At 38.4% G+C, this 12,500-nt stretch overlaps 2 protein-coding genes across 2 annotated transcripts in view; both read right to left on the bottom strand.

The window, feature by feature from the left end:
• LOC139142432 (uncharacterized) overlaps nucleotides 1-5,364 on the bottom strand; it is a 32,398-nt gene extending 27,034 nt beyond the window's left edge. The window contains exon 1 of the mRNA XM_070712362.1: nucleotides 4,997-5,364. Coding sequence (XP_070568463.1) covers nucleotides 4,997-5,275 — 279 coding nt within the window. The 5' untranslated portion in view covers nucleotides 5,276-5,364. The remainder of the gene's footprint in view (nucleotides 1-4,996) is intronic.
• Nucleotides 5,365-9,413: 4,049 nt separating this feature from the next.
• Nucleotides 9,414-12,500, bottom strand: part of LOC139142423 (L-rhamnose-binding lectin CSL3-like) — a 6,462-nt gene continuing 3,375 nt past the window's right edge. Inside the window, exons 3-6 of the mRNA XM_070712350.1 lie at nucleotides 11,301-11,585; nucleotides 10,893-10,913; nucleotides 10,052-10,315; nucleotides 9,414-9,583 (exon numbers count right to left, since the gene is read on the bottom strand). Coding sequence (XP_070568451.1) covers nucleotides 9,567-9,583; nucleotides 10,052-10,315; nucleotides 10,893-10,913; nucleotides 11,301-11,585 — 587 coding nt within the window. The 3' untranslated portion in view covers nucleotides 9,414-9,566. The remainder of the gene's footprint in view (nucleotides 9,584-10,051; nucleotides 10,316-10,892; nucleotides 10,914-11,300; nucleotides 11,586-12,500) is intronic.

The raw sequence follows: 12,500 nt of genomic DNA, 5'->3' as shown, positions 1-12,500 counted from the left end.
AAAATACAAATCTTAAAGTGTCTATTTGGTATGTCGCTACCTTAAATATGCAAATCAGTAAATATATGTTTTAAAAACTGGTGGCTGGAAAGGCTAGAGCGTCAGTTATAAACTTCAATAACTATTAAAATAGAAAAGTACTCAACATTCTCTGTGGAATAAAAAAACTAGACATTTGCGGTCAAAGGCATTGAAGAGTTATAGCCTGTTGAAACTTCTGAAAAACTGACCAAATAAGAAGAAGTTGGGGAGTCCTTAGTGTATTAACTATGGTAGAGGTCCCCTAGCTTTTAAAAAATATGTTTGAAAAGTGAAAGTCATTTTTTGCTATTTTTCAGGAAAGTTTGACAAGGCAGTGCTTGCATTCAGAATGCATGACTGCTATTATAAATGCATTTTTATATTCTTTGAGTGTCAAAGAGGTGTCAAAAGTGAGATTAACCAAAACGACTGCTCTGTGACTTCATGAGGGGTGGAAATATGGCTTGTTTTCAACATTTTTGACAGAAAAACAGTTTTCCTACATACTTTTATGCCAATTTTTTCCAATCTTTGAATAAGATATGGACATGGAATTTTTACAGCCTATTAACAAGGTTACAGACAAGATGACTATGGCACAATTTTCCTGTATTTGAAGTACTTTTTGAAAAATCAATTTTGAAATTTGAAAGAATTTTTTAATAATTTTTTGATATGTAAACCCATGTAAATTCATAAAAACAAATTTTATCTACAAATCCTGCCGTACACATCTTACAATTAAAAGTGTCAACATTTTATAACTAATTTGGTAAGTACTATCCAATTATTATTAAGTTCAAATATGTATAAAAAATATGAAAAATTAAATTTAATATTTACTGGCGTCATATTTCAAAATCATGGCTGCAAGTATACAATTTTTATATTCTGTGGAGAAAGTATTAAGTAAGGGCCTTATCCTGAAAATTTGAACAAAATATCTTGATTCTAACACTTGAAACTTGACATTAACTCTGAGAAAAGAGTTGGTACAAAAATAGCCTTTCCAGCCATCTTAAAACGACTTTTTCGCAATATTATATCATACTATCTACAATTTCCATAGTACGTTTCGTCGACTTTGGTCAAGTCAAGCAAGATATATATCCCTGATTAGGAAAGTTCGTTAAATATGCAAATTATTAATTAGCTGAAGTAAAATTGCTAAATGACTTAAATAATGTTATATCGAGGTATTTTCAATGTACACAGTAAATTTTTTGAACTTTGATTGAGCTAATTCAGAATTATTTCTCTAGTTAGGAAAGTTGGTTGATTATAACAATTAGTAATGAAATGTTCTAAGAACACTAAAAACCGACGTTTGTTTATCATAGTTCTTAATGTACAGAGCAAGTTTCATCAACTTTCATCGAGTCAATCCAGATGTATATCCCTAATTGGAAAGTTCGTTGATATGCAAATTAGTTCTTAGCAAAACGATGCAAATTTAGTTCAATAATGCTTTAACTTATTATGTCCAATGTCCATTACAAGTATTGTCAACTTTGATCAGGTCAATTCAGATACAAATCCTAATCCTAATTTGGAAAGTTATTCAAATATGCAAATTATATAGTATTAAGTTTATCTAATACTACAACAACAACTTTCATGATGGTCATATCAGTGTATCTGAAATGTACATAAAAAAGTTCGTCAGCTTTGATTATGCCTATCTAGATATATATCCCTAATTGAAAGAGTTTCGTTCGATAAGGAAATTAGTGATTAGCTATTGTGAAAAGGCGGAATAACTTTCGATATTGTTCTAACCTAGTATCATCAATGTACTTAGGCCAAACAAAAAAAATTGTGCTGTTCCGATAACCCGAACTACCCTATGTTTTCCCGCCAACCCTAGGCTTTTTAGAGCTATGTAGACGCGGAAGTGAAAAAAAGAAGAGAGAGAGAAAACACCCGCAAAATCACGCACGCAAGAAATAACGAGAAATCACGCGAGAACGAGCGCGAACCTATGACGTCATTCATCGTTGCACATAGTGTACTGTATTACGTACGTTTTGCAAATGCGATCACAGCAAGGAAAGATCGTTGTTGTCTGCTGTAAATCGGAAACGGACTTTATGAACAAATTCTCGAGGAAAACGACCGAAGTTTTTTCTCAATGTAAAAAACCCCACTCCACTCGAGTTCAGTCTGCTAGTATTACGTCTGGGCCATGGTTTGAAATTTAGCAGATAAATATCCAAGTTGGCGACGCTACAATGAATTTCAACGTGAAATACATTCACGCAGTGACCATGATGCACTTTTAATTTGAGCGACTGCACAGTTGAGGAAAATACGAGAGCCAAGAACCCGTTGATGCATTTTCAGTTTCCATTTCCAGTTAGCACCACCCATGGACGTAACCATGCACCACCGAAGACAAGTAGGTCTGATAATAACACCGGACTGTGCTTTAACAGTACAAATTTGCTGTAAAAGAATTATGATTCAGACACTTCAGTTTCTATGACGTTTAAACAAGCACACACATCAACGATAATCCAATATGATGATGGAACTGTTTAAGGTAGAACGCACCTCGGGACAGAAATTCAGGCCTTCAAATTTTATCAATTTTCTTCTGACCTACCACTTGTTGGGGCTAATTTTGAAGCTCTTGGCGAAAGAAAAGTTGGTTTTTCGAAAATCGAAAATTTAATTGTTTCTCATAAAGTTAACACAGGGATGGCGGCATTTTGGATTTCAAATATCGAGAAATCACAAGTTATTTGTCTCTCTAGTACCAAAGTTTGCACGGTGACCCCTGATTTTTATTTTTGCTTTGGTAAGAGAATGGTTGAAAGTTTCACTGAGGAAAGTTTGAGCAAAGTTTAAGTCTTTCACTTTCGAGGTGCATATTACCTTAACAACCACTGAAAAATACGTATTTCAAAATAAAATATTTGGAAAAAAACCTACCCTTATATAGAAAACCATGTTATCGGAACAGCACAATTTATTATTTTTGGCCTTACATTCTGACTTGGGCAACAAACTGTCAGAGTGGTGACTGTTTTCGTGCAATGTCAACAGTTTTTCTTCCCATTTTATCCCAGTGTGGAACGACGCGATTCTGCAAGTTTTCGAGTTTGCGTACTACACACGTACGGCGTACAGAGCGTTCTGGCACTCGTCCAATTAGGGGCCGTCGATAATAAAAGCTGACGCACAAGAAACGTAATTCCTTCGTTTTACCATAGAGAATGATAGATAGAGTCGCAATGGGTATTGTTTAAGGCGTGAAGCGGTTACGTAACCCATCCATGTTCGCCTCGCCTCAGGTTGCTCTCGCCTCTCTTTTCCGAAGAGTGCCGACCATGAATCCTTCGGTAATTTTAGGATTTTCGCCAATTGTTAAGCGAAAGTATGTTCGGCAAAGTTTGTGTTGTTGTTTTCGTGTGGTGCTGAGCAGAATTGACGTGCTGGCGAAAACGGGAGTGTTTTGAGCTTCAGGAAAGTGAGTTTTACCGTTTTAAAAATTCCTCTCATATTTTTATGAATATATAATGAGTGTGTTTGAACCAAATTTGAAAGTCTTTTATCGATATTGTCTGGTTTTACTCAATGGTTTACGGTCAGTCATACCGTCTTTTACACGTGCGTCAAGGAAGGACATGTTTATGAAACTGCTGGCGTGTTATGTTTTGATTGGAGTGAAGCAGTGTTTCTGGCCTGAGAGCTCACAAAGTAACTATGGTTGCTACGCGACTGGCAGTACGATGCCATCTCGTCGTATTTTTCGCATAATCTCGTGTAAAAGTTTAACACCTTTGAAGCTCATTTTAATATGAAAAGCCAATAGTGTACCGAGACGACCATGGAACAAAAGGCATGCAGGCGTTACCACTCTGTCAATGTTACTCTGTGGTTTTACTTGAAACCCCCTCCCTCCTCCCTCAAAACGAAAGTTCTTATGCGAAATCAATTTCGTCTTATGATGCCGTTTCTGACAAACCCACACGCACCTCTCCTTTCCGCACGCCCATGAAAAAATACCGGAAGGGCACATTAATTAATAAACCTCCACTTTACGTGTTTCACTTATTAAGAAAACATTTTAATGTATTTCGCACGCAGGAAAATGTTTCACATACATGTTTCAAGTTGAAAAAGCATACATTCAAGTTTTTATTTTACATTCATGTCTTTTCGTTGTCTTTTCTGTCTCCGTATTTTGTGGTCATTCTGTTCTCGATGAACGCGAAGGTAGTATTGCGTTCTCGCTGCAAAGTCGCACGTCGAAAACGATAGAAAATCCTTATGTGATTTTGACGCACACAAAACGAAATGAGCTTTAACCCCCCCCCCCCTCGAAAGAATTACGTTTGTCGTGCGTCAGTTTTTATTATCGACGGCCCCTTAGTCAATCCGTTCAACAGTGAGCGCGCAGATACAGCCGCAGGGGATAGGGCGCCTGGAAACCGTTCGTGTTACTAAAGGGGCGTTCGGTACGGTTTTTTTTTCAGCGCACTCAAGATTCTATTGTTCTCATTGGTAGATGTATAATAGAGCGCTTATGTCAAGGAAGATTGGCCAACATTTTACACAAAAAACACCGAGGTTCAAAGAGTCACTGTCACATATACCCCATTGTGCAGAAATGGTTGGCTGTGAATGGCACCTTATTGTCAGAAGCATAAAAGTTACTAAGGCTTTACAAAGACACCGTCTGTGCTCTGAATAGTAAGTAACACTTCCTTGTAAGATTGAAGGGAAAGTTTTCCGACCCACCTCTACTTTTGCATTCTCTTTACTCTCGTGTGGCAATTCAACTGGAAAATCTCGGCAGGTTTTGCAGCATATTGACTGGATAGAATACCGAGGCATAAGGTACGCAGAATTCACACACAAATAAGTTGGGAAAGTAGAATGAGTGGCAAAGAAGCTGCACACAATTATTCATGTTAAATCTACCTCTACCATACTATACTGTGTCGTCGACCCTAGGACATTTTCCCACCTGAGCAATTATGTTTTCCAGCTCCTTTCGTATATCACTGTTTTCACGCTGCAGCTCCGCTATATTGTGCGACATTTCCCCGACAGCGTCTTGGACAGTTGGGCAGGTATCTCCGTCCGGCTTCGGTAAAACAAAAGTGTAAGAACACCGTCGCTCATCATCGGCGCACCTTGAACGACTGTCGAAGCACTGGGTGGTTTTGTCGACGGTCGGCTGTTGAACGGTGAAATGTAACATTGAGAGAGAAAACCAGATACCAAACTTAACGGATTCGTTCATGATTCCGACAAATTGGTTGTTGGTCTTTTTGACAGCACGATAAACAAATCTTCCTTGAAGCACTTCCGCCTCAAACCCTTAAAAGCTTTTTCAGCGGGTGGAATGACAGTGCGGGTTATGCTTCGATGCAGCAAAGTACGATTGACCAATCAGCGAACCTCAGTGGCAACGTCATGAATAATTAACCGTGTAAATTTTGGCTCGTAAAATGCAACGAGTTCGGAGCTTTTCGGCAAGATTTCACCCTCTATTTTTTGCACTAGGCAGTTTTTTAGATGTAAATATTACACACATGGTTCAGAAGGGTCGAGATGGAGACTGTAACAAATGGTTAATCTTAGTACATCAAAAAGTACTTCTTTTGAAGATTTTCCGTGCCAGGTACAAATCAGAATCTGACCATTGTAAATTTACAATAACTTATTTGTCGAAAATATCGCCTATTGTCGGCCAAATTTTAATTTAACTTTGCCATCTAAGCTTTGCAACGTGGGGTCAACTATTCTTGTCGATCATCGGAGCACGATGGAACACGATTTTTTCTATCGTCATGCATTTCCTGGTACGTTTGACCCTTCTCAGACACTATTGTTTGATGGCTGGCTTTTTATTTATGCCGTAGGTTCTTGATTCTCGCTCACCGTAGGCCGTGTCATAGGCGCTTGCAATCGTGCTGTCGGGTGTCGAGTTCAGTGTATACATTTCAATTATATGTGCTAGATTCAACACCCGCGAGAGGGCGGCGATGACAGGCGCCCACGAAACGGCCTAAATACACGATAGCTTGCGTCAAGTAAATACAACGATTAGCCTACTACATAATAGTCGCAGCGGACATACTCGCTGTCTCGACTGAATTCTGCCTGGTAGTGCTAGGTATCGAAGATCCCTCCGAGACCCCTTCGAACTCCACAACTGACGTATCAAGACATATGCCGTATGCTTTACTAAAAGCTGCTGGTTCAAATACATTAACTCTATGCTACTAAGTTGTTAAACGATGTTGATATAACTCAAGAAGTTGAGTTTGTCTCGTTGGAGGGCAAAACTTAAAGTCTACATGAGTAGTTTATATTATAACACGCCACATGCTCATTCCGTGTCGCGATTCGCCAGAATACATCACATGACAAGAAATAGATACGTCTCGTCCCCATCGGATCGACAAAAGTGACGTCAGAGGGTATTTTTTGAAAAATTCTTTCCAATTTGGAAAACTGCCCGTCACGTGACCGTATAGTGTCGTCTGCAGCTTAGCAACAATGGCGGGTGACTAGAACGTGATGTGCGTCCGGGATAGGTGACGACACATTCTCTAAAACAGATTTTCCAACATTTTCCAACATTCAAACAGCGTAGGAACTTTAACAGTCATCGACGGAAAGGGCAACTTAGGATGTCGCTAAGTATGCTTAGAATAGTTTTGAAAGATAGTGATACCACATACAACTGAAACCGCTGTGGAACACTCGCCCAGTAAACTTGTCACAATGGATTGTTGCGGTGCAAAATATCAAAACACATTAAAAATTATATAACATTACAACATGAGCATGTGGTGTGTTATAAAACACCTACAGTCTGGTCTTTATTCGGGCTATAGCGCTCGTCTGTTACCCCTCGTGGCCGTGTGTTACCAGAAACACATCGCTATACCCCTCGGCCTACGGCCTCGGGGAATAGCGCTGTGTTTCTAGTAACACACGGCCCCTCGGGTGATAGACGAGCCCTCATGATCAGGCAACAGGTGTTTACTATAGTCTCAGTATCGAGGTGAATATTACCTGAAATAAAGCAGGCGCTGAAGACCCAGAATTTATGCGCAAGAGAATCTTGCTCTTACGACTCTATCAGTTTCCTCTGGTCACTAGACTTGCAGAAATCCGGGATGACCTTATTTTTGAAGCCCTTCAAACTTGAAAAGTAGACGTCGAAGAAAATTGCTATATCATGTCACCAAACCTTTTCGAATTATGAGAACATCAGCAAAGGTATTGGAACTTGCATTTCATATAAGATTTGATAAATCATTGACAGTAAACTCGTTATAATGACGTGTTATTTGGCGCCGCAGTAGACTGAAAGAGCCGTTGTTAGAGGGCGCTCTCTATCTTCGTCGTCGCAGCAGCTCTTGTGAATATGTTCTGTTGGACAATGTCCCTATTATCAAGTCGAGATGAATTGAATTCCCATGGGTGTCTAGTCAAGAAAAACATCTATCGAATTTTTCATTGGGAGAAAAGGACGATGCCTTTGGTTCATTTAAAGACGTAACATGCGGGGTGACAATGGCAAAATGACCAAGTAAGTGCGCTGTGCATGGTGAAATAAAAATATGCGAAACTCAGCGCCTCCGGCTTCAGGTTCAACTTTTTTACGACCTCAAATAAAACATCAACAGTGATGATCAACAACGAATGGCTAATTTGAAAAAGTCCCAAACGCAATGGTCAATATTTTTCATTAATTTTTTGGAGAAGAAGACTCATTCTATAGTAATTGAACAGAAATTGGCAATACTGTGTTTTCGCTGTACAGTTAAACAAAATGTCTCTAATTAGCCGTGTATAGGCATAGGGGATCGCACAAAAATCCGTCCCCAGGGATAGGGATGGGGGTAGGGGTGTCTAAGCACAAGGTTCTTATTGCTATGGTTTATTTTATTTGAATACGTTTGACTATGATATGTATTGCTAATAAAAATTTATACTACCAACCTTTCTTTGCAACTTTGGTGTCTTTGTCTTATTTTAGCACTGGTTTTGTAACGATTTCTTTTCCTCCTTCTCCGTGCCACGTATTTGTCCTTTGACAATCTTGACTTAAGCGAAGTTTTGTCACTGTATTACGTCTAGTATCTGACCAGTTTGATTGCTTAATTCGCCAAGCAAGACAAGGGTAGTAGTCTATTAGATGAGTTTGAGTGCCTAATTTGCCAAATTAAGCAAGGGTGAATTACTAATCTGTGGACGCTGTCACCAGATAATCACCGGATTAACTTTGACAAAGTCAACAACGAGCGCACCAGCAATGGCACTCAAACTCATCAGATAATAGACTTAATTACTACCTTTGCTTGTTTTGGCGAATTAGGCAATCATACAAGTAAGATAATAGACACAACAGAGTGACAAAATTCGCTAAAGATTGTCAAAGGACAAATACGAAAAAAGAAATAGTTACAAAACCAGTGCTAACATAAGACAAAAACACAAAAGCTGCAAAGAAAGGTTGGTGGTATAATTCTTTATTGGCAATATATCATAGTCAAACGTATAAAAATAAAATAAACCATAGCAAGAAGAACCTTGTCCTGAGACCAAGACACATCCACCCCCACCCTTGCCCCTGGGGATGGACTTTTGTGCAATTCCCTATGGTATAGGCAAGTTCTTCGATACAAGCAACCGTATTATACCGTCCAAAGCTCTTGGTAAATTTGCCTTGTGGTACGATACATAACTTGGCAGGAGGGTCTTCAAACCAGATCGAAAGCTGCAACTTATTATGGTAACCAGTATATTTTAAAGCAAAACAGTATGTGTCTGAGTCTGGCGATAAGCTTGGTGGTCAAGGGTCACACTGTTTCGGCCAATTTGCATTCGGATGCATATCGGCGACAATTGCAAAAACTTGTGTAAGCCTAGACTTGCTCCAAGTCTGTGGGCATATAAGATATCAAAACATATAATAAATTGAAGGAGTAAACATCAGCAGACCGACGCGCTAATGGTAGGCTGTTGAGTAGATCGTAGGTGAACGCCGCTTTGCCAGCTAGTAACTCGGCTACCGAAAAAAGCAAAGCCACTTGGGGCCGGTCTAGTGTAAACCTTGCTCCAGTATTGACGTAGCCCTAGATCCGCTAGCGGACCGTACGACCTGCCTGATTTTACATTTGGACGCGTCATGAGCTCCAGCCACCGCCATGGTCTGATCTGTGGGAGTTGGAAGACAGGAGGCGTCCGAATGGAAAAACAGCCCTCCCCACGTCCCGTCAATGAATTCAATGATATAGCATTGCTGTGTGTTTCGAGGCACCTTACATTATACACACATTGGTCATTGTATGAAGTATTGTCATTTATTGTCACTGAATTTTATAAGAGGAATGAACATATGAGCAACTCTGTAGCAGTACTTCGTTTAAACATGTAGTTTAATTCATTATTATTTTTGTATTTATCGGAAGAAAACGATCCAATATCACTAACAGAAAACCGAGCACATTATCACTTCATTAAACAGCGTCACGTCCGTTTCTTTGTACTGTGCAGTATTTTCTTCGGGATATCTAACAAGACGTTTTACCTGTTTATTTCAGAAAAAAAAAACATTAACCAAGAGTTAGCAAAGATGATAAAACGTTAATAGAATATAAATATATATATATATATATATATATATATATATATATATATATATATATATATATATATATATATATATATATATATATATATATATACATATATATACATATATATAATATATAATATATACACATATAAATATATATACATATATATACATATAAATATATATATATATATATATATATATATATATAATATATATATATATATATATATATATATATATATATATATATATATATATATATATATATATATGAATAATCGACGTTTGTGATTAATTCCGATCGGTTTTCAAAATAAATTCACACAGATTTAGACCACCCGCCGAACCCTCATTTTATCAAGGTTAAATTTATATCTCTCTAAAAATATTGAATCCAAAAGAGATATTGGAACTCACATTTGTAGGATACTTCCAAATACTTAAACGTTCCGTAGCAAGGATCGCCGAAGAGATCATTAGAAGCATCAACACTGCAGCTCCTTTTACCATTACATCTATCGGACGCTATGGCAAGGCTGTTCGCTCCCACACAATCAGTAACGGCATACGAGCCACACACGCTGCTGTCTGTGCGTCCGTAGTTTGCAGACACAACCTCGATTTCACCAGACTGACAGCTCAGAGAAAGGGTATCGTGCTCGCATACAAAACCAGATTTCTCTACGTGACGAAGAATAAAAATGTTGTTTTTTTTATTATTATTACAGAATAAAATGATGAATATTATAACAATATACTTCATTGTTATATTGCTTGTTGTATACGGAATGGAAAGACATCGTGTTTTAAGGTTTGATTTCATTATCTCTGTTTTTGTTTTTGTGAGATTGACGGTCGCCTAACATGAGTCTTCCGAATCTGACACAACTTGAGACTGTGTTCAGAGTTGTCACAGGCTTGCCTTGAGAAACATCATTTCATCTTCTTTGAACTTGTCGTATACACATTGCGAGAGGCTCAAATTACTCTATATTTTCACGTTTCATAGCACTAACTTCAATATACAAAAATCCTTACTAACCCCCTCTTCAAATTATACTGGTCCCACCAGTGCTATAACTCGCCTTGATAACAACTGCATAAACAGCGTTGTGTACAGTCAAATCAGCAGAAAAATTAACAAACAGAAACTTAGAACTATGACTTGGCAATCATAAACAAAGGGATAGGGACAAAACTATCGGAGATATAATTGAACCAAAGCTGAGCTGGTTTTGGAACGTGTAATGCAGCTTACCTTCAGCGACACATTGTTTCGCTGTAATAAAATCGAAAAGACAAAGAGTGTGTTACGCATAAATTGATTGCTAATTAAATACTAATATAATCAATTGAGATTGCAAATAAAACGTAAAACCGAAACTTATCATATTTTTATTTTTCTCCTTTCATTAAAGATAAAGTCTCTCTCTCTCTTCTCTCTCTCTCTCTCTCTCTCTCTCTCTCTCTCTCTCTCTCTCTCTCTCTCTCTCTCTCTCTCTCTCTCTCTCTCTCTCTCTCTCTCTCATACGCGAGATTCTTTTGTTGGTTACTTCATATTGCGACGCAGTAATATTAAGTATACATTTGTTAAGGTAGCATACCGCATATCAAATAGTTGGCACATTATAGGTAAACAAGGACATTTTATCACGTGTATCCTCACCTCCACATTTGCTTGTCTGACACTCGTAAGTGACATCCAGATACTTGAAAGTACCCCAGCACGGGTCACCAAAGACGTCGTTGGAAGCACGAACATCGCAAGTACTTTTCCCGTCGCACTGGCCAGACACTAGGCTGAGACTGTTGTCTGCCCTACAGTCAGTGACTGCATAGTTGCCACAGACATAATTCTCTGTCCTTCCGTAGTTTGCGGAGAGAACGTTAATTTTTCCTCGAGGACACGACAAAGAAACCGTCTTGTGTTCGCACACCCGGCCGAGCTTTTCTGGAAAACGAAGAGGACTGTATTACTCGCCACTTCCGTAGGCACATTAACAATAAAAATCACGATGCATTGACATCAAACACCAAACTTGTCGAATGAATCTGTATAACTAATGAAAGTGTGTACGCTATATCAGAATAGGCGTTACGGTAGTATGCGCCTCGATGGTGAAAGACTTAAACTTTTGCTCAAACTTTCCTGAATGGAATTTTCAGCAATTCTCTTACCAAATCATCAATAAAAATTAGAGGTCACCGAACAAAGTTTGGAACTAGCGAAACAAATCACCTGACATATTGCGATATTTGAAATTCAAAATGGCCGAGTTAACTCTATGGGGAAAAATTATTCAATTTTCGGAAAACTAAGACAACCAAAGTTTTTCCTTTTCGGAGCTTCGAAATGAACCCCTACAAATGGTGGATCAGAAAAGATTTGTAGAAATTTGGGAGTCCGAATGTTTGTCCCCGAGGCGTGTTGTACGTTAGTACTATAAATGCCTCTTAATGTCCTTCATTAAGTACGACGTGTTGCTTCTGAAGTCATACCACTTAGATAGTGAAGCATTTTTTTGCAATAGTATCAAAATGGCGAATAACTTCAAGTAATGACTATTAGGGAAAAGGAGATAAGGCTGTCACGTTTCCGGTAGTATGGACATTGCTAGATGTAAGGGATAGGTTGGTAACATTGATTGACGTTACATTTGAGACGACGCTTGAGAGCTTGCCGATATACTCATCTATTGAAATGAGGTAAGCGTTAAGGTAGAATATGTCTATGGAACATAAACGAATTCGGACTCACAAAGTTTTACAGCGTTTTTTGATCTATTCCATTCAAAGCTCTTGGAGTAAGAAAGGTTTCACCATCTTAGTTTTGTGAAAGTCCAAATCTTAATTTCCGCATAGACGG

The sequence above is a fragment of the Ptychodera flava genome, chromosome 10 (genome assembly GCF_041260155.1).
Source record: "Ptychodera flava strain L36383 chromosome 10, AS_Pfla_20210202, whole genome shotgun sequence".
Taxonomy (NCBI): Eukaryota; Metazoa; Hemichordata; class Enteropneusta; family Ptychoderidae; genus Ptychodera; species Ptychodera flava.
The sequence above is the reverse complement of the archived record's forward strand: the minus strand, read 5'-3'. Positions and strand labels throughout refer to the sequence as shown.